This window comes from Haplochromis burtoni, unplaced genomic scaffold (assembly GCF_018398535.1).
Source record: "Haplochromis burtoni strain Fernald_Lab_line unplaced genomic scaffold, NCSU_Asbu1 Contig_93, whole genome shotgun sequence".
In the NCBI taxonomy this organism is placed as follows: Eukaryota; Metazoa; Chordata; class Actinopteri; order Cichliformes; family Cichlidae; genus Haplochromis; species Haplochromis burtoni.
The window spans coordinates 1,678,576-1,705,066 of NW_024582454.1; the positions used below are offsets into that span (position 1 = coordinate 1,678,576).

At 38.0% G+C, this 26,491-nt stretch overlaps 1 protein-coding gene across 3 annotated transcripts in view; it reads right to left on the bottom strand.

Moving 5' to 3' along the window:
* The window catches only part of tbc1d32 (TBC1 domain family, member 32), an 89,915-nt gene that overhangs the window by 14,509 nt on the left and 48,915 nt on the right, over positions 1-26,491 (bottom strand). For 2 of the 3 annotated variants that reach the window (XM_042222737.1, XM_042222736.1), the window contains exons 28-31: positions 22,334-22,417; positions 11,922-11,991; positions 7,844-7,959; positions 2,805-2,959 (exon numbers count right to left, since the gene is read on the bottom strand). In XM_042222737.1, the coding sequence (XP_042078671.1) occupies positions 2,805-2,959; positions 7,844-7,959; positions 11,922-11,991; positions 22,334-22,417 (425 nt within the window). The remainder of the gene's footprint in view (positions 1-2,804; positions 2,960-7,843; positions 7,960-11,921; positions 11,992-22,333; positions 22,418-26,491) is intronic. The other variant, XM_042222738.1, reaches the window with a different exon arrangement.

Below are 26,491 nucleotides of genomic sequence, written 5' to 3' on the forward strand. Positions count from 1 at the left end.
AAAAAGCAAAAACAGTATTTGCAAGCTCTAATTTTTGTATTCAATGCTGCTATGCGGAAAAAGTCTTCTTAACAATCAGAAACAGCATGCAGTGTGCACAGCCATGTGCCGGTGTGCGTGTTAACAGTGTGCATTCATGCCCACATTTCCTCCATTTGTCTCTGCCTCTTAATTATTTGTGCCCTTTTAAATTTCAGTGATATCGATGAAATCGACCACTTTGTGAAGGCCAACCGCTGCGTGAGATATTCAGCAGTTGTATCTACATCAAATGCACTGAGAGCAAAAAAACACGTTCGGTCTAATCCCATTGTGCCGTAATTGACTTTGACGACAGACGATGAGATGATAGAGGCTGGTATAATGATAGCAAAGTTAATCTCAGCACCTCAGCTCTCCTCCGCAATTTCGAATGATTGAAACTAGACTTCATTGTAAACTTCTTCCCCTCAGCTGAACTCTTTCCCTCAATTATACTTACACAGCCTTTTTATTTCATATCCTGTTTTCCTGTTTTTCTTTCCTGCTGTCTCGCAGCCTAAACCTGAAAGTCATGAAAAAGATGATTTATCTCCTTTTGTTCGTGTTTTCATTTCCAAGTTTGTTTTTTCTTTTGTTGTTGGGATTAAATGAGGACAACACAGAGACAGCCTTTCAAGCTGTTTGAAATTTGAAGGAGCAGTGTCTTGTACACAGCTCATCCAGAGTACTAGGACTGAGGGGCAGGGACAGCATGGAGTACTATGTCCAGTAAAGCCACACATGACAATGTTTTAGATGGAAATTCACCACAGGGATCATTGTAGACAAAAATATGATTCTGTAATGTTTGAACTTCACTTCTGTAGGAGGTTTTTTTCCCTAAAGATTTATTTTGGTCCTGTATTATTTTTATGATAAGATAACAGCACAGGCAGGAACGAAGGGACCGAAAGCAGGAAATGGCCTTGGACAGAATTGAACCCAGGCTCAAAGGCAACCTAAAGTAGCCTTTTAGCATACGGGTCACCCAATTAAGCCACAGACAAATGAATGCCCAGATGCAGGGGTTGCTGAGGGAATAAAAGAACAACAAAAAAAGAGTTTGTCTTATCTTACTTAACAGACGTCATTTTCCTCTCAGTTCTTGCCAAAATGTAAATATTTTTAATCATAGTGTAAGTGATTTTCCTCTTTTTTGGAAGTGGGAGGAAAAGACTATAATGCCCGTTTTACATTTACTCCAAAAGCGGCCCCAAAACTTCTTGATACCATGTCAAAGAAGTCTTGAAAAATGTGTGAATTCTTGAAAAATGTATACCAAGAAAGTCAAAATGTAAAGTTTGCAGCAGTTTACATAACACAGATCTAAAACATGTTCTATCAATTAAAAAGATCTAGGCTAACAAGTCTGTGTTAGGAATTGTTAGCCACAAACATGTTTCAGCTAATAGGTGTTCCAGTGTCTGTAGCTAAATGACCTGAATGTAAAGCGCGCTACAGAATCTACACAGAGATTCAAGCATAGATAGGCTCAGAGATGATAAGAGGAATAAACCTCCCTACATGTAGACATTTATGTCAAAGTGGAGGGCATGTATTGGAAGAATGCAGGAAGCCAGACAGTGATCAGGCAAATTTTCCTGTGTCGGGTTGTTTAAACAAGCTCTCTGAAGCTAACTGGCTGTTCAATTTGACTGCAGTGCTTACAGACAGTCATAATGTAAATTGTAGTTCTGAAGGCATACAGCTGTGGCCTCACCCTTCCCTACCCTTACTTATCTGTCCTAAATTTAGCAAACACAACTCAGACCTGTGTTGTTGACTGGTACGAGGCTATGCTTTGTCCACACACACTTTTCTGACCCACTCCAGCAAACCAATCCAATCTTAAATGCATCCATCCATCATCATATGCAACACCATATTGTATGAGTCACTTCCACACACTGATAACCTGCTGCAACCTTTCTGAATATCTTTCTCTACCTAAATTCCAAAAATTACCACTTACATCACCAGCTGCTTTTAGGTGACAGTCCGTTCATCTTATCCTGGGAATACACCAGGTGCTGGTCTGTGATAATCCATCTGCAGTGCAGTTTTGCTCAATTCTGGCTACAAATCGCAATGTTAGTGTTTCAGAACTGAGGTATTAAGTGGGAAAGGGGTGTTTTAGTTAGGAAATTCACTAGTTGCTCTTTGTGTCTGACTTCCTGATTAACTGCGTCCTTAACTGTTCCATCTAGTTGACCTGCTTAGAAAGCCACTACTGCCATGCTTCTATAATTTGCCGTGGCACATCAGTTGGATTTTGAAATAACTCTCCGTTACCTTTTAGTGTTGTGGGGTTTTTTGTTTTTTTGTTGCATATTTTATTTTTTTATACATATTTTTTACATTTGTATTAAAAGCTCAGTTGTCTTGCCTGTTAGTGTCTACATTTAGTTTCCTAAATTGTACAGATTTATGCTTTTTAACTTATTTATGCTTATCTTTTTTTCTTAAAATCAGGACCGAAAATGTTTTGTCACTGCTTTTCAACCAGATTGAGTACATTTTAGATACAATTAGTGGTATTATGAAAGACTAAGTCCCGTTTGGACAAGTGAGGGGTGACTAAGAGAAAAAAAAGTGAAGGGCACTACATGCTCATATTGTAACAGTTTGTCAGTTATAAGGTAGATGTTTGATGTTTGTCAGATCTGGGAAATGTTTCCATATTTATGCACGGTCTATAGGCACCACTGGAGGGTAACCTAATTATTTACATTAAAATACTATTAAATATGTAATTGTACTCACTTTACCGTAGTTGTACTCACCGATGCATGTACCCTGGCTGGCCAGATGAAGGCAGAGGTGAGCAGAGAGGAGAGACTGACTAACAAACATAAAGACTTTTCCATGTTTCCGGCCATGATGAGGAACACTGTAGAGGCTAGCCAGTCATGACCTGGATAACCTTCCTGGTGAGTTACTGGTTTCAAAGTTAAAGATCCAAAAATGGCTAGTAAAAAATATACACAGATTTCAAAGTCTTAGACACGTTCAGCAAACATTGTGGTAACATGAGTATTTTTGACAAACACAAATTATTTTTTAATCAGAAATAAACAGAAATGCAAATAACTAACTAGATGTGCATTGTATTAACCACTTGTAAAGCTTAAATTAAGAGATTTTGTTTGTGTTTTAAAGGATCCATAAATATTGTCTCTGTTGTCAGAAGACACGAGCGCTCATAATGGGTTGAATAAAGTGCAAAGCTAATACCAGTTTGATGTCAGCTGACACTGGTGCCAGTGAGTGTTATCTACAGAGTGAGTAACAGTCAATTAACCACGATACACCATCAGCTTTGTCACAGCTGAAAAAACAGACTGTAAAGACCCAGTTCTGTCTAGTGTCAGATTCTGAAGGTATTACATGAAAAAATCTTAACCCACAGCCACTGGCAAACTGATACAAACATATAATTCTTGTGATTTTTGTCTTAATAAGCAGGAGTAGCTGCTTTACATTGTGAACGCAACATTGCACGGACACTAAGCAGCATACTTTAAAAAAAGAAAAACAGCAAACAGGATTTGCAATCAGGCTCCAAGGTTAAAGCTTCCTTTCATCAAGTACGTCTCGAGTGGTTTATTCAGGCTCTGCAGCATTACTCATTAAATTCAGTTCATTTAGACGTTTGATAATTTCATTCAAACCCTGCTGGCAGCAAATAACTGCGCTGATATGCGAGTCTGTCCTGTTCCAGGAGAACTGTGGGCCGATTAATCGGGAGTGAGAACACAAACTGGCTCGTCTCCAGAAAACAACCCCAGGCCTATCAACACTTGCTGCTTTTTATGTCTTTCTGCTGAGTTGCTCCCTTTGAACACTGTCACCGTTTAAATTTTCTTTAGGTTAAAATGTACACAGAGAGATTTATTTACATCTTCCCACCGAAAGATTCTCTACATTTCTGCCACAAAGATATCACAGGAGAAAGTTTTAATGAGAAAAAAGACTAAATTAGCAAATTTCTTCATCTATTACATTGAAATCTATTACTTTTATTTCATTTCCTGTGAACTCTACGGAAAAAAGCATGTACCTTCCCAGCATGTTAATTTTAAACTAATTAATCTTGTAAAATGATGTTAATTCTTCACACCAATGCCAGAAAAAAGACAACAGCAGCCTTGATCTGCTTTAAGAATCTACATTCTCATTTCTTAGTAATAGTTTTAAAGGGTACCTTTGATCGTTTTCCTTATTTTTTGTCAGATATACACTGTTACTGTGGTGAACGGTCACTTTGAACACAGCCAAAGCTTCAAATAATGAGGTCAGTGTACAAATATTCCCACTGAGCCAAAAGCTCAATGGCTCTAAATGCTCCATTTCAGACAGTGTTTTTTTCTGTTCTTGGCTCTGTATCGTGGCAAAACTGGGGATTTTGCCATAATGCCTGGTCATCTCAGGCGCTCGGCTTGGTCTATGACCGTAGAAGCCCCTCCCTCCTGCTGTTCAATGCTGTTTGCAAAGGGGAGCCAATCAGAAGACAGGTGGCTTCACTGCTGAGGAGCTAAAATGTTTTTTTGTGACAGATCATAACCTGAATGACTCCAACAGCTTTCTAATTGCTTTTTTTTTAATGTATCATGCAAAACTACTCTAACAGGGTCCAAGAATAAAAACGTGAAGCTCAAAATAACCATAAAGCACCTCTTTAAATAACTACATTTATATTTAATGCTTAACCTTTGAACCAACACAGATAAGAAGTCATAAAGCTGTTAAAAAAACAAACAAAAAAACAAAAACAGTAATGCATTATTCTGAGCAAACTCTGTTCAGTGAGCAGACAGGGACAAACAACCGAAACCCAAAGTGTCTGTTATGTAAGAACCCAAAGGTCTTACTTTTTAGACCAATTTCAAAATTGTTAATACAGAAACATATTCGTGTTTTGCCATGTTTTGACTGGATCCTGTAACAGACTGAGGAAATTGCCTTAGATTTGCATCTGAATGACAAGCATTTGAGATCTTTATATCATTGTTAAGAAAAGGCAAAGACGGGACTCCTTTGTGGAAACCCAGTTAAAAGAACTGGAGGATGGCTGTCTGCATTAAAGCTCAATAATGAGGACCAAATCCACAGAAACACAGAAACTTGACACTAACTGTGCATGCTGATAGTTCCATCGGCTTTGATTATCAGTTAAAGATGTCAGCGAGTGCATGATGGGAAGAAACATCTTTTTTCAGCTTAGATGTGTGGAGTGGTTTGGCATTTATTTGTAGCCTGTTTTAAAGTCAGCAAGGCATGTTATTGGTGACAGTGAAAGTGTGAGGATTTGAAATGTGGTCAAACGGGTACAATCTGTCCCAATTTTGCCTTATCCTGTTAATGGAAATGTCTGGACAACCTTGGTTTGAACTTCATTATTTAAAGAATATTTGGAGGTCACACAATCACCACTGTATTATTACACCTTGAGCCGCCTTAATTCTTTGTAGCACAGAATTAACAAACATTTCTCAGATTTTTGGGCCATACTGACATAAGAGCATGGCACAGTTGCTGCAGATCTGCCCGGTACCAAACGACTCACAGACCGGTACCGGTCCGAGGCCCCGGGGGTTGGGGACCGCTGTTCTATGGGATTGAGGTCTGGTGACTGTGGAGGCTATTTGACAACAGCCAACTCATAGAATAGTCACATAGAAGAAACCAGTTTCCAATGATCTAAGCTTACTGACATTAGTGCCATTATCAATCTGAAAACACTCATCAGAAGATGAGCACACTGTGCTCATATAGGGACGGACAGCAGAAATACTGTTGCATTTAAACACATCAATACGCCACACCAGCAGGCTGAACCACTGATACAAGGCTTTCATGTTGTTTATGCCTAAAGCAGTCTGGCCATTCTCCTCTAACCTGTGGCATTATTAAGACAATTTTTCTTTTTTTTTTTTGCTTTTTTGGACCATTCTCTGTAGACTCGGGAGATGGTTATGTAGCAAAGTCCCAGTAGATCAGCAGTTTCTGAAAATACTCAGTCCAGCCCATCTGGCATCAGCAACCACATTCAAAGGCACTTACAGTAAAGCCCCCTTTTCCCCCCATTCTGATGCTCACTTTGAACTTATGCAGATCCTCCTGATCATCTCTGCTCGGCACTGAATTGCTTAAACAAAAGAACTATATATTGTCTCTGTTTTATATTCATAAATTTATGACAGCGGTTGAAAGCTTAAACTACAGTGTGAATACTTAAATACAATTATAATGCAACAGTGTGAGCTGGTTAGCTTAACCACTGGCTCAACCCTCAATGACAAATGCATGCTCTTTGATAGTGATTGACAGACAGACCTCATGCATTTGTAATGGATTCTGTAAAGATATCATTTTTAAACGGACAGCTATAAATAAATCAGTTACCCCAAAGACAGGAATAACATTTTCATCTGCGATTACCTAATCACCATCAACGAAACCGAAAATCCTCGAAATAAAATACTAACTCAATCAACATCTATACCTTAGATTTAAAATTATTTCTGTTTACCTGAAAAAGTACTTCAGTTCTTTGGGTAAACTTTAGACCAAAGTTTTTGCAAATTTTTAAGTATATTAACTTTTTAATTCTTTTAGCTTAAATAGGTACACTGTGTTTTGTCAGAAACATTAGCATAAATCCGTTTACAGCTGCCATCTGAACACAAAGATAACCAAAACGAGCTTCTTGCTGTCAACTCAAATGTCAGTCTGGTCTAGTACTGTAGCTTCTTTACAAACAAAATGTCAGCATTTTATATTTGTGAGGGCTCTTTATCTTCTCTCTGTGTTTTCATGTTTCAATTGTCTGCTTACAAAGGAAGCTATCTGGAGGAAAAAGGACGCCTGTCAGTTGATATTTGGGACAAAAGAAGGTTGAACTACTCACTGAGGAGCAGATGGAGCAAGATAATCTATATTGTGTTGATCAGAGCGTGAGACATGACACTCTCGGTTTCTTTTTCTTTCTTTTAAAAAGGGCGACTTGTGGCGTTCTCACACTAGACACTAGATAGCTGCTACTACAGTCACACACATATACTGTTGCCTCAGTAGCCAGAGTGCCACAAAGAAAAAGTTTGTGAAATCTTTAGAGTTGGCAAAACTTCTGTTTTGCTTATTTAAAATAATAGTGCATTATATACATACAGTGAACCTCTGCAGTAATTACTCTGCAGTAATTACTCTGCAGTAATCTGAATGCGTGGGTTGCAATGGTGCTCATCCATATAAATAAAGGCATACAAAGTCAGCTTAGAAAAAGGTTATGCTCAAGAAATACTGATGGGTATGAATTATGCCCAACGACAAACTGTTTACAGATGGAGGAAATTCAGGACGACTGCTCTCCTGAACAGTAGATGTCCTACAAAGACCATCGCTGTGAAACCTATAAAACTTGCTACAATCTTTGTTCATATGTTCATTATAAGAAAAACCCTGAATAAGACGGGGGAAACTGCTGCTCTCTACAAAAATATTCATATACAGTGTAGAACGCTATGTCTGAAGAAGAAACATTGAAACCTAATTTCAGCATGATGTCAGGAACATCATGGAGGGGCAAGGCCATCATTTCACCAACCAAAGGTAAGCAGAGGTTCGGTGATACACTGACACAAAACAGACACAAATAACTAAAAAAAACATTCTTATTTTCCAAATTCGAGTTTTGAACTGACCAAATGCAAAAATAAAATGTTATGACAGAAGAACATTTGTCAGATGGGTGACTAACATTTACAGCCACAGTGTGTCCATTTACTGTGAATTCTTATTGTATGGACTCTGTAAAGGATACTGAGTTCTGATGAAGTTTTAACTCTCTGCGTGGACAAGAAGATCTTCACATGCTTCATTAGCAGAGCTAGGTCATTTGCAGCTTCTTCTTTCAGCAGCCCAAGGTAAATCCCATACCTGTGAATATAAATGAAATGTATGAAACACACACATCTTCAAGTGCAAACCCTTTATAGATGTGAGATAGTGAGAAGGGATATCCTTAATATAGTTTACTGAGGTACAGCCGCCACATGTGTGCTGTTCAAACCTTCTGTTTGTAAGAAGCAACCAATTGGAAGAAAACTGGTTTAATGAATGCAGAGTTAAATTTTAACAAGAATTATCTGGAACTGTGAAACATGCAAAGCTATGCTGCTAGATTTCAAGAATAAAATCCTGTTGGAATAATAGCCCTGCTTTTACTACTTTACTTCTTTATTACTTTTCATCTGTTTCATATCTCTTCTTTTATTTCCCCATCATTTTAAATTACTGAAATGAAAACCTATAAAATGTACTGTGAAAATATTAATTTAAAAAAAAAAAGATCATTTCTCAGCATGACCATTTTTCTTTCAGTTCCCCGAATCACTCATGAAAGTCACATTGCCCAATGGGATACTTTATATCAAACTAAGAAATAAAGCAACATTGAAGTCTAAAGCAAATACCCCAGAGGAGTCCTCAAAACTTTATTCAAGAAGCCCAGTGTCGCAAGTAAAAGATTAATTATAATTTCATGTTCAACAACTTTTAATCCTATAACACCCACCACTCTGCGGGTAATGTTTGCACTCTGTGTTGATACCGGAATAAAAAATGTGGCACTCTGTTCTCCTGGACAGGCACAGAAACTTTTCAGCTGCAGAGCCCCCTTCGGAGTAGGTGCTCAGAAAGAGTTATATTCACTGTGTAATGTAGCAGCGGGGTGTCGTTAAAGGCAGAAACAAGCAGTGTGAGAACAGTAACACAAGTCAGACGGTCTATTGTGGGAAAAATAAAGAACAGAACAAGTAGTTGCACAAGTACAGGGCAGCAATATCATGAAATTCCTGTCTATTCTGCAACATGTTTGTTTCAACAAAGTGCATTTTTAAACTCACCTATCTCTGTTGTTAAGATAAGGTTATTTTTACTTAAAGCTTCTCAGTAAAATTAGGGCCCACCTCCATCCACATGACTTTGAGAGAGTAATTTGAAACTTTGTTACCTCTTAATTAGACTTTTGAAATTCTTTGGAGGTTGGCCCTAATCAGTCATCACAGCAGCTCGCTTTTTGACAGGTGCGCTCACATTCCACCTGTATTGGCTTCCAGTCCATTTCAGGATCAGCTTTTCACAACCATTTTGTGCCTTTCTACTTAGCTGAAGTCTTATAGCAGTGCACTTGTGCCAAAGCCCTGAAGTCTACAGACCAACTGATCTTGGATGTTCTTTGATCCAGGCTCTAAAACAGAGGCCACACTGCCTTTTCAATGTTAGCCTCTATATTTAGGGGCAACCTGCCCAGTCACTCAGTCATTATAAAACACAATTATAAACCTATTTAATTTCTCCAGCTTTCAGTTGAGCATGATTTCCTAGTTTTTATTGTGCAAGCACGGTTGTGTTTTCATTTATTCTTGTTTAATTTGAGGATGTTTTATGTTTTTGTTCTGTATTTTAGTGCAAATTTATTGTTGATTTAGTGAGTGTTAATTATAGTATAGCATGTACTGCACTTCGGTCAGCTAAGGGTGTATTAATGTGCTGTAAAAAATAAAAACTGACTCAACTTATATATCTCACATCAGTCAGCTCTGACAATTTTCCTAATGTCGGCTAACAAAAGTGTCTCCAGCTGCTGAACTGAGAAACAAAAAATACTTTCAGTCTTCTCCCTTTTTGACTTTTGTGCACATTTGCAGCTTGAATTCATGTTGAGAGTGGACGCTGAGGTGAATTCTAATGTTACGGCTTTGAGTTCACAAGCTTGTTGAAAAATGAAAGTGAGCTTTTACATTTTTTAGATGGCTTAAATATGCTATAGGTTAAAGCAGCAAAAGCCACCTTTTTATCTTTCTCTTGGTTTTTCCAAGTGATATTACGTTTGGGACAGCAAGACCAGATTACTTTTCATTTTTTTTAGAGTAGGTGCTAAGAATAAGCAACACCTTTGTGTACAGAGAGATAAGAAAGCGACACATACAATGAAAAGGTAGAGTGAAACAGTTGTTGTGTTTTAAACAGAGAAACCAGACCTTCAGTGATATACTAGCTCATCCAGCTCCTAATCCATCACAATTCACAGGGTATTAACAAAGCGATAAATGTTACCTTGACCTTGAGCACAGTTTGGGTGAAGATCTGACTATTACTCTAGTAGGAGTAACAACTATTGTGAATTATCGACATAAGCTCATCAGTCCTTTGACCAGATGAGCTATAAACTTGCATATTGCTTATTCACAAACAAGTAGCTACAGAGGTTTGAGTTGGGGTAAGCAAAAGAAAACATGTATGAGTGTATTCATTTGGTCTATAATGGAGATATAAAAGCAGACAAATTCCTTAGCAAGTATAGAGCAAAGGATTGGTTTGATGTTTTGAAAAATGAAAGATGGAAACAGTTCATACTTAATTTGAAAGTAACAGAAAATATACTCTCACTCTTCTAAGACTTTATTTTCCTTTGACTTTGCAGTGGCAAACAGAACTGCATAGTGATGGAGTCCCATAGCAAAGAAAACTAAAGGCAGATAAAGCCATTACTTTCACTGCCAAGCGGCTTATATGTAGATTGGTTCTGTTTGCCTGTTTGTTTGTCAGCAGGATTACTCAAAAAGTAATTGAAGGTTTGGCATGAAATTTTTTACCAGTTTGGCTCATGTTAGGAGTGATTAACTTTTGGAGTCAATTCTGATGTGGATCTGAAAATCTTTAGAAGGCGTTTGTAGAGCAAGAAAGGAAAAACATGGATATTTTGCATCGTATCTCTATACCCATATTAAACTGAAAAAAGAAAAAAAAAGTGAGACATCGTTTTCTTGAAAAAAATATCACAAATCAATTGGAGACTCAATTTAAGCACTGTCAGTAGAAAATGTTTAGACTTGAGGGAGTGGGATCGCTCTTTTTTAACCTCCTATGAACCGAACTCTTTCATGGCATGAATTTTTAATTTCTCTTTGCTATTTGGGCTGATTGGGACCTGCTGAATGTAAAAACAAAGAATTATCTTTTTACCTGATTTTGCTCTACAATGGCTGGAAATCCACATCTGAGGACATTTGTTTTACATTTCGATAGAACAATAGCAGTATAATGTCCTCGTAACAGATATCAGGCCCTTATAGAGTTTAGTATTGTGCACAACCCAAAATGTGATGCCCACATTTGTTGATGCCAGGTCATAGGAGGTTCAGGGTGGTAAGATTATGCAATTAACTTTCCGACGGCCACTTTAATGACTGAGCCTTGCTATTCTGTTAAAACCAAACCAACTTACATCTTCAACATCAGCTCTACTTTCTCTTTAGTGCTATTTCTCCAACGTCCGCATGCTTACATGCTTAACTGAGATGCTGAACACAGTAAACTTTATGCCTGCTGAACATCAGCATGCTATTATCATTGTAAGTCAAAGATGTCAGTGTTGAGCAGAAAAACACACCACTGCGTTAAAAGTGGTGATGCTTGTTTTCATGTGGAGCCCAGTGATGAAGACGCGGTTATTGAAACAATTGATTAGGACCATGTCAACATTCATCAGCGCCTAATTGAAGCAAAAGTAACTGCAAAAAGATTCAAACTGAGTGAGACACAGCTTCTAGTCTTTAACTATGCTTTCCCCATCCAATATGAAATGTAACTTTCTCCTCACATTCATTGTGAATGCAGACACTACAAAATCAAAATTAAGGTACATGCACGTTAGTCCCATCGCAGTGATTTAGACTCTTTTTAAGAGATACTTTAGGGTAGTTACTTCCATGGAGCTCACAGTTGAGTAATTCTAAGACTTTACTGAAATAGTTTATACGCAGCAGGCTCTCCTTCTGCTGTAAGAAGCCTAATTAAATAAGGGTTTATGAGCTAAAGAAAATCCCTTTACATACTTCAGACAGGTGTTGATTCCCAGCTGTTCCACAGATGATAATACGGCATTCTTCACAGTCTTCTCCTCTGCTATAAAACAGGATGAAAAAAAAGATGTGGTTGTTACGAAGCAATGCATTTCAATGAGAGGGTATATAAAAGAAGGTTTGGGTGGAAAACTACCTATACATTCCTAACAGCTTATATTATTCCAATGGGAAATGGAAAAACATGACAGCATATCATGAATTGCTACTTTTTAAGACACCAGAGATGTAATGTTGTGTCTGGGTAACTTTGTAGCTGGCAGTTTTACAACAGTCGTTTGGCTTTAATTGTGATGTTTGCGAGCTATTGTGACATCAAGGTGACTTGGGTAATATCAGTAAAAGTCAGCCATGGGTAATTTAACAGCAGCATTTTGACAGTGTAGAGCAGCAGAGCAATAACTCAGGAGTTTAGGGCTGTGGCAGGGTTTTTGAAAAAAAGAAGTGAAAACTGAAGTGAGAATGCTCTTTATCTCAAGACCTTTTCTTTCTCTGTGAGTCACATGGTGAGGCTACAGCAACTGAAAATACGGGCCAGTTTTAGAGTCGTGAAAACAAAAACAGCTCACATGCAATCAGCTCTCATGGGCTCTTACTTAGTGCCAGTATTTGTTCCAAAATCATTAAAAATATATTCGTCTTTGGAGTTGCAGTTGTCACTGCGCAGATAGAACGATAAATGAAGTAATAACAGTGGGAGGACTAACATTTTGTTTTGGAAGATGTTTCCACTGCTTCCTGGCTTTGGGGGATACCGATATTATTACATCTGTGCAAATGGATCCCCAGCTTCAGACAGTTTATGGGAGGATGATGAGAACATTTGAACAATTAATATGATGAGTATTATCCAGACACCATCAGTGGCAGGAAAAACTTCCAATTCAATTTACAGGCTAATGGTGCAGAAAAATGCACGGGAAATGATGATAACAGTAGCTGTAATCTACATATCAGAGTTATAATTCAACATTGTTGCCATCCAAATATCAAAGCTGACCAATGTGGATAAATCACAGGCCATCAAATCTTGGATTAATTGAGAAAAAATGGCTTTTGAAGAGGGCATGAATCTAGGCCGGGATAGCTGGTTCTGTCATTTCTCTCACTCTTCTCTCCCTATATATTAAAATCTGTGAAAACCTCTAGCTGATGGCAATTACTGTCTAATGGAGATGAATCCTCTTCTTGTTGTATTTATTCCCTCCCTGCCCATTTCTCTCTCCTCAGCATTAAGCCACCAGAGTGTATTTTGCAGTTTTTAATAACTATAATCACAATCATTTAACAAGATACACTATGAAAGGTGGCACATCTGATTTATCTCTGAGATTAGTTATGACAATTTGTACTTCGTTTAGGTGTAGTTGTGAAGCTTATGAAGAGTAATATCATGAATCTGGAGCTCTGAGTTGATTTAGTTCCCAGACTCTGTGCAATCCCCTGTGCTTCAGAGAAATTAAAACAAAAGTAATATTAAAAATAAAGAAGCCTGAAAGTGTCAGGACTTAACGGAGTGAGAGGTAGTTATGAAACCCATTTAGAGATATGAGCATACATCATTTACAACAATATATCCAAGAACGTCTTCAGCTGTAAAAATAAAGGCAGGACCGAATTAAAAAGCTCAATTTAAAAAAAGCAAGAAAATTTTGATTAACCGTGAACTAAAAAATAATAAAAATAGAAAATAAAAAATGAATCACTGAACTCACGCTAACATGCTCAGAAATTTCCAAATATCTAAGTTTTCTGCTTTTCTAACTTTTCTAGACATCATTAGACAGAGAATGCAAAAGTCAGACACAACGGTATCAAACGTTTAACCTGACATGTCCGCGAGATTTCGGATTGCACCAGTGTGAGAACAACACAGCTAACGGTGTACATTCAGCAATAGCAAGCGCGCTGCTTCCTGCCCCCTCCATCCAGGCAGTGGGCTCACCTAAACCAGTATTTGCACTTGTGTGAACCTGTCTGAAGCAGGCTATTTGCCATGATGGATGTGAGGACAGAGAAATGGAAAATTTTACAACCTGATTTTTCTGAAACTCTAAGTTCACACGTGAAAAAGACTTGAAGAACCTCATGTTTCAAAAGCACCTCCTATATTTTAGTGCTAGAAACTAAGTACAGGGAGCCTACATCTCCTATGACTAACTGTCTGACAACCACTCAAACACTCATCAAGTTTGGGGATGGCAGCAGCACATTGGTTGTGACAGCCAGCAAATGTCAGACCGCCTACAAAGAGCACCTTTAAGCACCTTATAACTCTAATATGAACCTTACACCCAACAAGTGCTGCAGCAGGTCATTCAAACCCTGCTGCACTTGCTGGGATGTTTCTGCCGTGACATCTACCTAAAACACTGCCAGAAGAGGGAAATGCATCACGTGATTAATAACAATAATAAAAACAATTTCTTCTAACTAACCTCCATTTACAGTAACTTGCAGCATCTCAGAATGGGGGAAAGGGAATGCAATTTTGATGTTTTTCATGCAATACTTAAAAGCAGAGACTTAAAAAAGTTTGAGGATGTGGATTAAAAAATCCTTTTAAATGATTATTTTATCTGAGCAAGCATAGATCTCTGGAACATAAAAAGATGCTCCTCGTGGGATGCAGTAACCCAATTTCAACAGGAAGCTGAGATAAATGAGATTGCTGGACAGCTGCCTTCAGGAGTCAGGGCCATGGCAGGTGATGAGATACAACTCTGAACGGTGAACTGAAAGCAGTTAACACTTGGCAAATGAGCCTGCTCTCTCAATACAATGGGAGCGTCAAGCTGGGCAGAGTGGCTTTGACTAGTCAATGCTAAACACCACTAGGCATTTTTCCATGTCACATGCAGACAATTACACACAAATGTAACCGGCAGATTGCAGAATTCAACAAGAGTCCTGACTGCTATCTGGTCTCCTTTATGGGCTGTTGTAACTGAAGCAGAAGCTGTATTTAGTCAATGTTTATACAGAACCAAGCCTTACAATGCAGAACCCATCTTAAAATATCTTCAGGCTCTTATCTGTCCAATTAATTTGAAGCATTACATAAATTAACTGAAATTTAATTTGTCATAGGTACACAAAAACTGTATCTACAGTATCACCAGTGAGAAAATATTTGCCCAAAAATACAGATTTAAGATTATTTTTACCCTGGAAGCTGTTGCCGTTACTGAATTCACCCATAGTATGTATTTTTATATAAAAATCCTGAACAGAAATCTATGCCTCTCTCTTATAATGTAACTCTGACAGATGTGAATTCCAGTACATCATATACGGTCAAAGTGTGTCAAAAACATCACAAAGTTCAAGCCTGCAATCTCTCCAAAAGAAAAGGACTTAAAAATATTAGCATCAACAATCTGACATGTAAAATGTGGGTGGACTATTTTCCACAACAGCTCTGTGTTAAAGAAATTATGCAAATAAGATTGTGACTGATCCTAAAAATGAAGCATTACAAAAATGTGAGGCAATATGAAAGAAAGAAAGCGGAAGTGCAAACAACTCTGATGTGTGTTTGTGAATTTAGATAAATAAATCATCAAAACAAAAACCCAGAATTAAGGTTCTTCATCAGTCCCCAGAGAAGTGAGGCCTTTTTGCTGACAGACACAGCACTACAGACAGATGCTGCCTTTTATTAGCTGTCTCCCTGCCACAAATGACTGTCTACTAATTCATAGATCCAAGTGAATGCTTTTACTCTCATGAATTATCTTGACAGCTTTTCTTTAGAAGCTCAGACATATTCGGGATGATGTTACTTATAAAGTCTGTCAAATTTGAACACGGTTTCAAAACTTTTTATTGCATGACACACCACGCGCATGAAGAATGTTCATTCTTATGGCAATTACAGTTAAATTCCAAACTGTACAAGTCAAACCGTCCAAATCTATACTGTAGGTTTAACCACACTCTAAATTATTTTAATTAGGTACATACACCCTTCCTGCTTCAACAGGAATTTAGAGAGTAAGCGGCAGCCAGGTGCTGCTGATTAAATGTAATTGATTCACTGATCATCAGCAAGTGTGAGCACCTCTGTAAAAGCAAAGTTTTAACAGGTTGCTGATCGTTCAGGTGATGCAATGCCAAAAGTGGATGTCCCAGAATTTTCACCCAAGGCCAAACTATGCTCTGAGAAAAAAAGCTCCGACTTGTTCTCTAAAAAGAACATGGCAGGACAGTTTAGAAAAAAAATGGCACGTGTTTGTTAACGTGCTTGGAAACATTCATACCCTGTGCAAAAAGCAAGTGCATGTATGACCTTAAGAGAACTGTGCATGAATGAATGCTTGCAAACCTCAATGAACAGAAGCAACATTGTAAAGAAGAATGAGTTAAAAATTCTCCATAACCATGTGAGAGACTGATGAAGTCATACAGAAAATAAGTATTTCAAAGATCATAAAAGCTACTAAATCATAGCGAATCATGGGTTTTACTTCATAGAGTATAGAGCAGTCATTCTCAAACTGTGGTACGCGTACCACTGGTGGTACGTGGGCTCCCTCTACTGGTACGCGGGAAAAATGTAAACGTTTAGCTCTGCTATCACTTGAAGACAGAAAACTAAACAGTAGTGACGTTTACAGGGTTACTGAAGTTGGACTAGCTCGTATATAATGATGTGCTATGCATTGGCTAGCTACACAGCTATAGTTAGCATAATATAAACACGCTGAAGCTGGAAGATGAACGCCAACTTTTTCCACTCAATGGTTAGAGACAAATGCATGCAGACGGTCCAAACTTCAGTCAGGAGAACAACTGAGATAATCCATCCACAATACGAGGTTAGTCATTAATTTACTGCTGCATGGGCTGGGCTGTAGCTACATCGTAAGGTTTTAAAAACTGAGCTTTAACAGTGGTAATAAAAACCGAGAGAGGCCGACAGTGATCACTGCCTTTTTTAGGAGCTTGTCTGTATTAAACAGAACAAGATACAAAGCATTAAAACATGTTAAAAACACAATAACCTTAATAAACAATTAGTTTGGGCCCGGAAACAGGGTTCATACGTCATTACTTAAAGACTGGATATCCCACCTGCTGTGAATGTTTTAATGCAGTACAGTTGTTATTATTGTCACTTGTCACATCCTGTTTATGACAGTTACAATAAATAACATTCATATAAGAAATAAAATTGTCTAGTGTAAACTGTATATGGTGTTAAATAAGCCTATACTACTGTAACTTAATGTCGGTCATAAGGGTGGTACTTCAAGAGCCACATATTTTATGAGGTGGTACTCATTGTGAGAAGTTTGAGAACTACTGGTATAGAGCATAGAGTCCTATGAAAACTTTATTTTTCACATGATTCTCACTCCTGGAAAACCTCAAGCTTCTACCAAGTCATTTCTTCTAAACTGCAGCTTAAAACCTTACTGTCACCGGGTAAAATATGAAGCTATTTACTCAAATAGTGCAGTGTCTTGTACCTTTATATTCTTCCATTTAATCAATTTTATTTTATATATCTTCTGTTTATCTTCTATTTTAAATCCTGCATTGTTTTATACCACCTGTGTGTCCTTGTATCTTTTTTTTATGTCCCTTGAAAAGCACTTGAAATAAGCAACATGAACTTAGCCCTATCTACCAACTGCAACAAGTGAAACAAATCTTGGTTTTATATGTTGAGTAATCATTAGAGAAGACCACAGTGAAATGGTTTTCATTCACATTTTAGCAGCAGTGTGCTTTATATCTGATCACCTCCCAGTAATTTAGATTTAGCCATTCAAGACTAAAATTCAAAGGATACTTTTGGCAACACCTGGGTTGTGGGTGTATCCAAATGCTCCAAAAAGCTCTTATGTCGTCATATCTTCTGGTAATTATGAACACACAAATTGTACATTGTTCGTGTATTGACAAAGAGGTGGGAAAATTACTTCTAGAAAATGTGTATGAAAGAAAGATTATTGATATTATGTCCTTAGAAAAACAAATAAAAAACGAAACCATAATAAACATGTCAGTGTCAGACATCAGAATATTACAAAGTTCAAAATGTTGTTCTACAGTGAAATCTTTTGTTTTTACAGAAAATTTCAAACAACGATTCAGAAAATCTCTTTACTGTAAAAATAATCAGCACTTGTCCGAAATTTTCTGGAGTGCAGATTAATAGCTAATGCACTGTTAATGTTATTTCAGTATTTCACACCCACTTCTTTTAAGTGCCCTTGCTGGATATAATTGAGCCACATTTAGCTAAGTAGAGGGAAATTAAATTTACTGTTAAACAATGACTGTGGTTAAAATACAACTATGATTAATGAAGTATGCATTCAGTATGGAAAGCCAAACTGTACGCTTTTGTTAAACCTGCCAAAAATAAAGCATCCATAATATTCTGACCTGCCTCTGATAATATTTTTCAGCTTTAGCAATAAAAAAAATTACAATGCGTATTAACAGTTGCCTGCACATAATATAATAAATGTATCACAGAGGTTATAGTGCATGCTGTCATCATATGGGAAACTGGCTATTGCCATAAACAAAGCATACGCATAAAAATCAATTTGGCTGCAGAAGAAAGTCAAATGTGTTTGAGTAACACAATAATGGGTGGCAGGCCTGTGTGTTTGTGTTATTATTGCGAGACCTATGGACAGAAGTCTCCCACAGAGAAATACAAGCCTCGTTTGACTGAGCAGATTATTGAAGAAAAAAGTTTTACCATTTGATCTTTACAGACACGGCTCTCCCCACCTGCACTCCCCTATTCTGTAGTTCATGTGGCATCAGATAGGAACAACAAGGAGCACACACACCTGCATTCACAACAAATAGCATTTTGATACCACAAAGCATTTGCCAGACTATATTGTCCATGAAATGTCCAAGATGATTTCCAGGACAAGAGACTGCAATTCACTTTCTTTTTTTTAAACCACTAAGTTCAACCTACAGAAAAAGAAAGTTTTCAAAGAACTCGATGAACTCCTGTTCATTGTTACTGCTTTCATTGGAATTAGGAGTGCAAGCAGCAGCCAGTTGCTGCTAATCAAATGCACCTGATTAAGTGTGAACACCTCTGTAAAGCAAACGTTTTGGCAGTTTGTTGGTCTAGAGCGTTCAGCTGTGTTAACACAGTGCTATGATTTTCTTGGGAGTGGATGCCAAAAACAAAATCCAAGAGACTCTACAGGCCTCAGTTAGCATGTTAAATGTTAAAAAAAAGTTCAAAGGTCAAAAAAAGACATGCTCTCAAGCACGGTGGTGGAAAAGCCCATTTATCCACCAGATGTCTGAAATTTTGTTGTGCAACAGCAACAATGATCCAAGCACAGCAACAGTAAATCTACAATGACTGAAAAAGAAAAGAATTAAGGTTATGCAATAGACCAGTCAACGTCCAGACCCCAAACCCACTGAAATGCTTTGTTAGTTCTGCATAAAAACATGTAGCTGTTAACCTCAATCAACCTAAAGCAATGTCGTAAAGAAGAATCGGCCAAAATGTCTCCACAACAATTGATATTGTACCTCCCCACCCTTCTATTCATGTACAGGCAAGGAATACGGCAGGGGAGCAGCAGCGAGAGCCAGCACAGACAGTAGCAATGACAGGGTCATGCAGAGAATAAAAAGGAGGAGCAGACATGGAGGTGCACTTCAGACTGGCTTGTAGATGCACAACAACTGTGGGTTGATTAAGCAGCTTAAATAGTGCACCCTATATGAGACTTGGCCGAATATTCAACAAAGGGTATCAGCAAAACCATCAGCTGATCTGCTGGGAATCACTGACTTAGTGGCCTGTCTGAACTAATTGCATCTTAATTAAAACCTCTAACCCGTGCAAAACAATGGCCGAGTGAGTTTAAAAAAAACAAAACACATAAACAACAATGCTGAACAATGCAAATCAGAAATGTGGTAAATCTGCTTCCGTAATGAACAGCTGCTTGTTTTTAATTTATATTGAGTGTGTGAGCCATTCATGCTTTTTCCCCACACCCTAATTTCTATAGAACTGGACCTCTGTTTAATTTTAAATTGCTGAGTCTTGGAGTCTTTCTGAGTCTTTCTCTGCACTTGTTTCGAGTGCTTGAACAAATGACACACTATTATAATTATACCAATGTTTACTAAGTGCCAGATGATTGCATTATTTCAGCAGAGCCATACAGTCACTGATGAAATTCAGACTGATATCCTTCCACCAATTAGTATGGTAAATATGATGTTAAACTTAGTACAACTTTGCAATGCGTCTTTGAGGTGAAGGTCATGAATGACCTATGATTTGACTTAACTTGATTTTATAAAAAACATGTAAACTGGAACAAATAAATATGCTAATTGGACACTTATTGCACATTACCTTTAGGGACTTTCTAGGTAGAAAGATGTTGCGGCATTTAGTTATTAGCATTATGCCTTTTTGACTGCTATCAGTCAGCTTGTTTAGCCTACTGGCTACTAAATACTCCAACCTGCTAAAATCATTCACTCATTCGATCTGAGACACATAACACATTTTAGCATGTGGTGGAAAAAGCTGCTCTTAAGGGCAGAAAGAATTGTTTCCAGGGATCTCTATTTTTATCCTGCCTTCCAGCTTAGGGTGCAGGATCCTTTGTGTAATCCATGCTTACATGTGTATTTTACACACAGACAATGTGAAAAATACAACACATTGCTATGGATTAGTACTGAAAGTGCTAATTGCACTAACAAATTTAGATGAAAAAATAACACCAACTAAATAGGCATAAGCATGTCTGTTAACAAAAAACCCCAACGCTTTAGCCAACTGGGGTTTTTCAACTACCTCAGGGACAAAGCTTTACCAAAATCTTCCAACTCAGACCCGGTGACAAGTGGAAAATTTGGAGTTTCTTAAAATATAATATTTAGTCTATTCCATCTCTAAACTGTTTTATTTACACTTAGTCTACACTCCTCCCATCATGAAAACCACGTTTTTATGCCTGACATACTACAGTACCACACTCCAACCAGATGAGCTCATGCAGCCTGTCACGAACCGGGACATACAACCATGACATTTGCACACACAAATGCCAATTAAAAAGACTATTTATTTTAAATTAAAGAAACAAGAGAAAAACCTAAACTAACCATGTGTACAGTCAATATAATTAGTGGCTTAAGTGAGTGCATGCTTGAAGAGACTGTGTACACAATGCTGTTTAGTGCAAAAACCCAAACTATAATCCAGAATGTGTCTCAGGGAGGAGAGCCACTACACAGTTGGGTTCTGAGGGCCTTTATAGTGCACTGATGAGCCCAGGTATTGCCAGTGCCACTGATGGAAATGAGCCACAGCAGCTCTCCAGCACCTACAAATGAGACCTGCCCACACCAACAAGCAAGAAGGGAGACCAGGTGGCGAGCATCGCCACACTTTCCAATCCAATAAACTACCATTGCAGTTAGTAGTAAGTGGTTGATTAGTGCGGCAACAACAAAAACACACTGAATGTCTTTTTAAAATACACAAAATGTCTTATTTTACATTCTATCGAAGTTCCTGCTGGAAAGTGCTGTACTGTACAAGATGCTTCCCTCACCGCAAACTCAGGTTTACTGCTGGATAAATTTTATTTCCACATTAGTTAACTCAACAACCAAGACAGAGCACTGATAGGTTTCCTCATCTCTCCATCCAAGTGTTTTAGAGACAATATGTGCACTGGTCTAATGATGTTTATGACTCCCAGAGTAGACATACAATCTCATCATCATTTCAAACTTAATAGCCAATGCGTGTGTGTTTTCTTTAGTTGAACAATCAGATCTTGGTCTTTTGTAATCAGTCATGACAAAAAAGGGACGTCTTTTTTGCCATGTCTGGTCACAAAAGACCAAGATTGTGCTTTTATACCGTCTATACACAGTTGTTATCACCAGCTTTGGTTCCTATCCTCAGGGATAGTTTAATCGCCAGGGTTCAGTTCACCAAGACTATTAACAAACCAGATCTCCACATTGAAGCGCAAGCAGGCTTCAGTTCAGCTGACTGAGCCAACAGGCCCTTTCAGAAGCGACTGGAGTAGAAGGCAATAACAACCCACAACAGAAAACAAAGTGTCAAGTTCAAACTTACATGAAATACACTGCACTAAAGGTGTTAATTAGGTGTTAAAACATTTATACACAGTGTGTACTGTATATGCTTTGGAGTGTAACCAACATTTACCTTTACATAATTTTCATAACCCAGAAATAAAGTAAACAGAGCAGAGCACAGAGGTTCGGTATGTCTGTCTTCACTGATCCACAAAGTGCCCTTTAGTTATTTTCCTTGACTAAACTGTAAGAATGGAGGGTTGGGGGGGGGGGGGGGGTGTATTGCTCTTCTTACTGACCTTTGTACCGAGCTGGAGAGAAGAAGCACTCTGAAGCAGAATTGGATAGATGGGCTACAACTTTCTCCAGAAGGTCAGCCAGCACTGAGGAGAAAAACCAGGCACATAAAAAATCATAAGATAGCAGGTCTGCATTAACTATTGCGTTCAAAGGAAATCCAATTTAAACAGTCAAATGTCGGCTTTCAACTATTTTTAGATTGTTGGTTCCATCCTGTTTTCTAAGCTATTAAGCAGCTGTAAGTGGATTGGACAGATACTTTCCATGTAAGACGTACAGTGTGCTCAGCTGGCATAAAGTCATTAGCATTATAAATACTAATAAAAGATAATATATAATAGAAGTTCAAAAACAAACCTGCTTCACTTCTAGGATAAGGATGTCTCTGACAAAGTAAATTATAGCTCAGCGAAAAAATTACATGCACTGTAATACAACACAAAAAATGTACATCTTGTATCAACTGTGGATTCACTGGCCCCGACTGTCACTCAGTAAACTGTGTCAGCATGGCTTTTAGTGTCACTTCACACGTCTGCGCAAAGAACCACCCACAGTCACTGAAGATCTAATTGTGGAAATAAGAGAGGAAGAGCGTGGTGAGGTAGGACGAAACAGTAAATAAAGACGATACAAAACCAACCTTCTACAGGCCAAAGAGTTTAACCTATTGTTTTAACTCGTAGTAGGCCAAATGAATAGACTGGTTTGTTTTAGTCTGTTTTGTGGCCAAAGAACTCCTGTCTTTTCAGTGCGCTTTGTGCTGGCACACCACAGCACACATCACAGTTCAGGCGTTTTCTGCCAAATGCTCAGCCTCAGATGCCTCAGGATGTTACAGTAGAAGTCTGCATTTACAGGCTGACCCAGAGGGACAAATGCATGGTGCACAACCTTGTGAAAGTCAAAGATTAGTATGCACCACATTGCTGATCTGATGTGCCAACTTTGACATTGTAAACTCCTGTTCGATCCAAAACTCACCACCAGTCATAACCCTTGCCATGAAGTCAAGTCAGTTTGAAAGCTGATGCTCTGCGTAGGTTTGCCATCCGAGGTGAACGTGCATGTGCAGAAATGCAAGCAGTCAAAGATTGGGCTAAAGCACTGGAAGTCATCCAGAGGTGCACAGGACCATAACCTTGTAGAGGATGTTGACCGAATTCGAATCAAATAGAGTTTTTACACCTCAGCCATAAAAGGCAGTTGGGCAGGTGGGCGGTGTCGACAAGCAAGTTTATGAATATGAGAACGTTCACAAACTTTTTATGTTAACAATAATGATAAAATTCAAATCTCAGTGATCTCAACCTCAAGGTCAAGGTCAGAGGTCAAGTTTTCTGAAAATCTTGTGAATGTGATAACTTGAGAACACAGTCACCTAGAATTTTTACATTCATACCATGGGTACATCTACTTAAAGTCTTGGACGAGTTCAAACTCCAGTCTCTTTGACCACAAGGTCAGAGTTCAAGTTTTCTGAAAATCTAATGAATGTGATAACTCGACAATGAGGCGATGTAGGATTTTCCATATTGATACCATAGGTGCAATTACTTAAAATATTGGAGGAGTTGAAATCTCAAAACCTCAAGGTCAGAGGTCAAGTGTTCTAAAAAAAATTTCTGTGAATAAGATAACTTGAAAACAAGCTGAGGGGTAGCACTAGCAGCTGCCACTATTTTTGTTTCTGGATTCAATAGATTTGGGAAAGTAGGTATTATAGCTTCCTTGAAATTCCTGGATGGATTCTAGTCCCTTGGGCTGTTGTCTGCTGCTGTGTGAAGTTTGTTTGATTGGATGGCTCATATTTCACACTACCTTTGATTAACATTTTTCCACCTTCCATTCTTTTCCTGTTTGTGTCCTGGTATAAAATACTTTTATTTACCTTTTTTGAAGCATGTTTTTGTTATACTACTAAATATGTGAACTAAGTGTAAGGTGTTTTGTAAACACAGTGGCACAGCCTTCCAATCATTTCACAAGCTGCCAATTCAGAGAAGACTAAAAGGGCTGATCAAACCTATTCACTCCACAGCTCAGTAACTCTGAGCACGAGTGAATGCATTTCATTGATATGCTGCTGAGGAAAACCAATTAGGGAATTGATAAGCTGACAAGATAGTAAGGTATTGAACGTGAAACAGTTCTAATTGTAAGTGTTTCAACCAAGAGATAGCATAATCAATATCATCATCCAGCTGAATAGAAGCTTGTCAAAGACAAGTGATAATCACAGTGTCTTCATATTCAGAAATAGACGCAAGTAATTGTTGAATAAACTTCCCAGGAAATCAGTTTCCTTTAGTAGTCAGTTCATAAAAGATAAAACATTTCCTTCACTGAATGTTTCTCGAGAAGTGAAATACCAGGTTGTACGTGGTTAATGATGTGACACATGAAATAGCACTTCGACAGGAAAGAGAAGCCTAAATGATAATAAATCTTGATCATGGTCTTCCAGTGAAAAGCCTCAAATGAGCTGTGGAGTAGTTGCTTTTACAGGCTTCAACAGTGTACTGATGAAAGGAGGCAATCACTGTGCAGTACATGCATTAATGACAAGATTGTCAGCCCTCCTTCATTTGAATATATTTTTGTCTTCGTTGAATCACAGCTATTTGCTCCTACATAGGAAAAGTAGGCGTAGGTGCAATTTCACAGTGGCTGTCAACGACATTGATGATGAGTCTTAAAAGGTTCATGGACATCAGGTTTATGTAATCTTGGTGAGGAAAAGTGTGAAGTGCACCTGAATTTCAATAAAAGCAATCAGGAGAAAAGGAGGCTAAATTTAAAAAAAAAAAAACCCTGAAAACCTTCAGATTGTGTCATCTGGATTTTTTGTTCTTTTCACTATTAATATATTTAGCATATATTACACCCATCAAGTCAATAAGAAAGATTATTTATTTGACCTTGTGCATCCAACACACAGGGGTGGTCTCCCTCCTGAATCTGGATCATCAATGTTTATGTAGTCATATTTTCATAGGACTCCAGTCCTGTGAAAAACTAAGTCCACCCCACGATTCACCAGCTTGTAAAAACACCTTTAGCAGCAATAACATGAAATAATTGTTTTCTGTGTGACTTTATCAGTCACATGGACATTATTGTGCAGGAACTTTGAGCCAGTGTTGCTTACAGCTTTGCTCCACTTCATTGAGGTTTACAGGCATTCTTTAATGTGCAGAGATCAATCCACAGCATTCCCATAAGGTTAAGATCTGGACTTTGACTTGGCCCGTGCAACACCTTGCTTCTTTTCTTTTTTGGCCACTCTGTTGTAGATTTGCTGCTGTGCTTGGGATGATTATCCAATTGCATGACTCAGTTTCAACTGTTGAAGAAAGCGCCTAAGATTTGACTCCAGAATACTCTGATACACTGAGTTTATGGTCGATTCAATGACTGCAAGTTTCCCAAGTCGTGTGGCAGCAAAATAAGCCTAAATCATTGCCCCTCCACCACCAGGTGGTATGATAAGTTTGTGCTGATATGCAACAAAACATCTCTACTCTGGTGTTAACTGTCCAAAGGACATTGTTACAGAAGCCTTGTGGTTTGCTCAAATATAACTCGCAACACTAAGTCGTACTGTCAAGGTCTTTTTAGAGGGAAGAGGCAACCGTTCTAAATAAGCCATGCTTGTTCTTTTTCCAGTTGTACTGTCACGAACTTTAATATTCATGATCCTGCTACAGTAAATGAGGCCTGTAGGTTCTTAGATGTCCCTCTCACTCTTTTTTCTGAGCATTTTGTAGTGATCCCTGTAGTGATCTCGTACGTGTCAGGAGCAGTTTTGGTCAAGTTACTTGAAAAAAGTAATCAGTAACTAATTACTGATTACTTCCCCAAAAAGTAATCCCGTTACTTTACTGATTACTTATTTTCAAAAGTAATTAATTACTTAGTTACTTTTTAAAAACACGATTTACAACCTGAAGAGGTGATAAAGCGATAGATCTTTCAGCCCAATTCTACTTTTTCTACATAATCCATCATACAAAATGTAATCAAATGGAAAAGTCTCTTTTTTTAACTTGTTTTATCAGTTTTAATCTTTTAACTTTATGCATCAAGCAAAAATTTAATTATATGCAACATTCTCTGACTTGAATAAATTAGTTTAACATTTAAACCTATTTTCT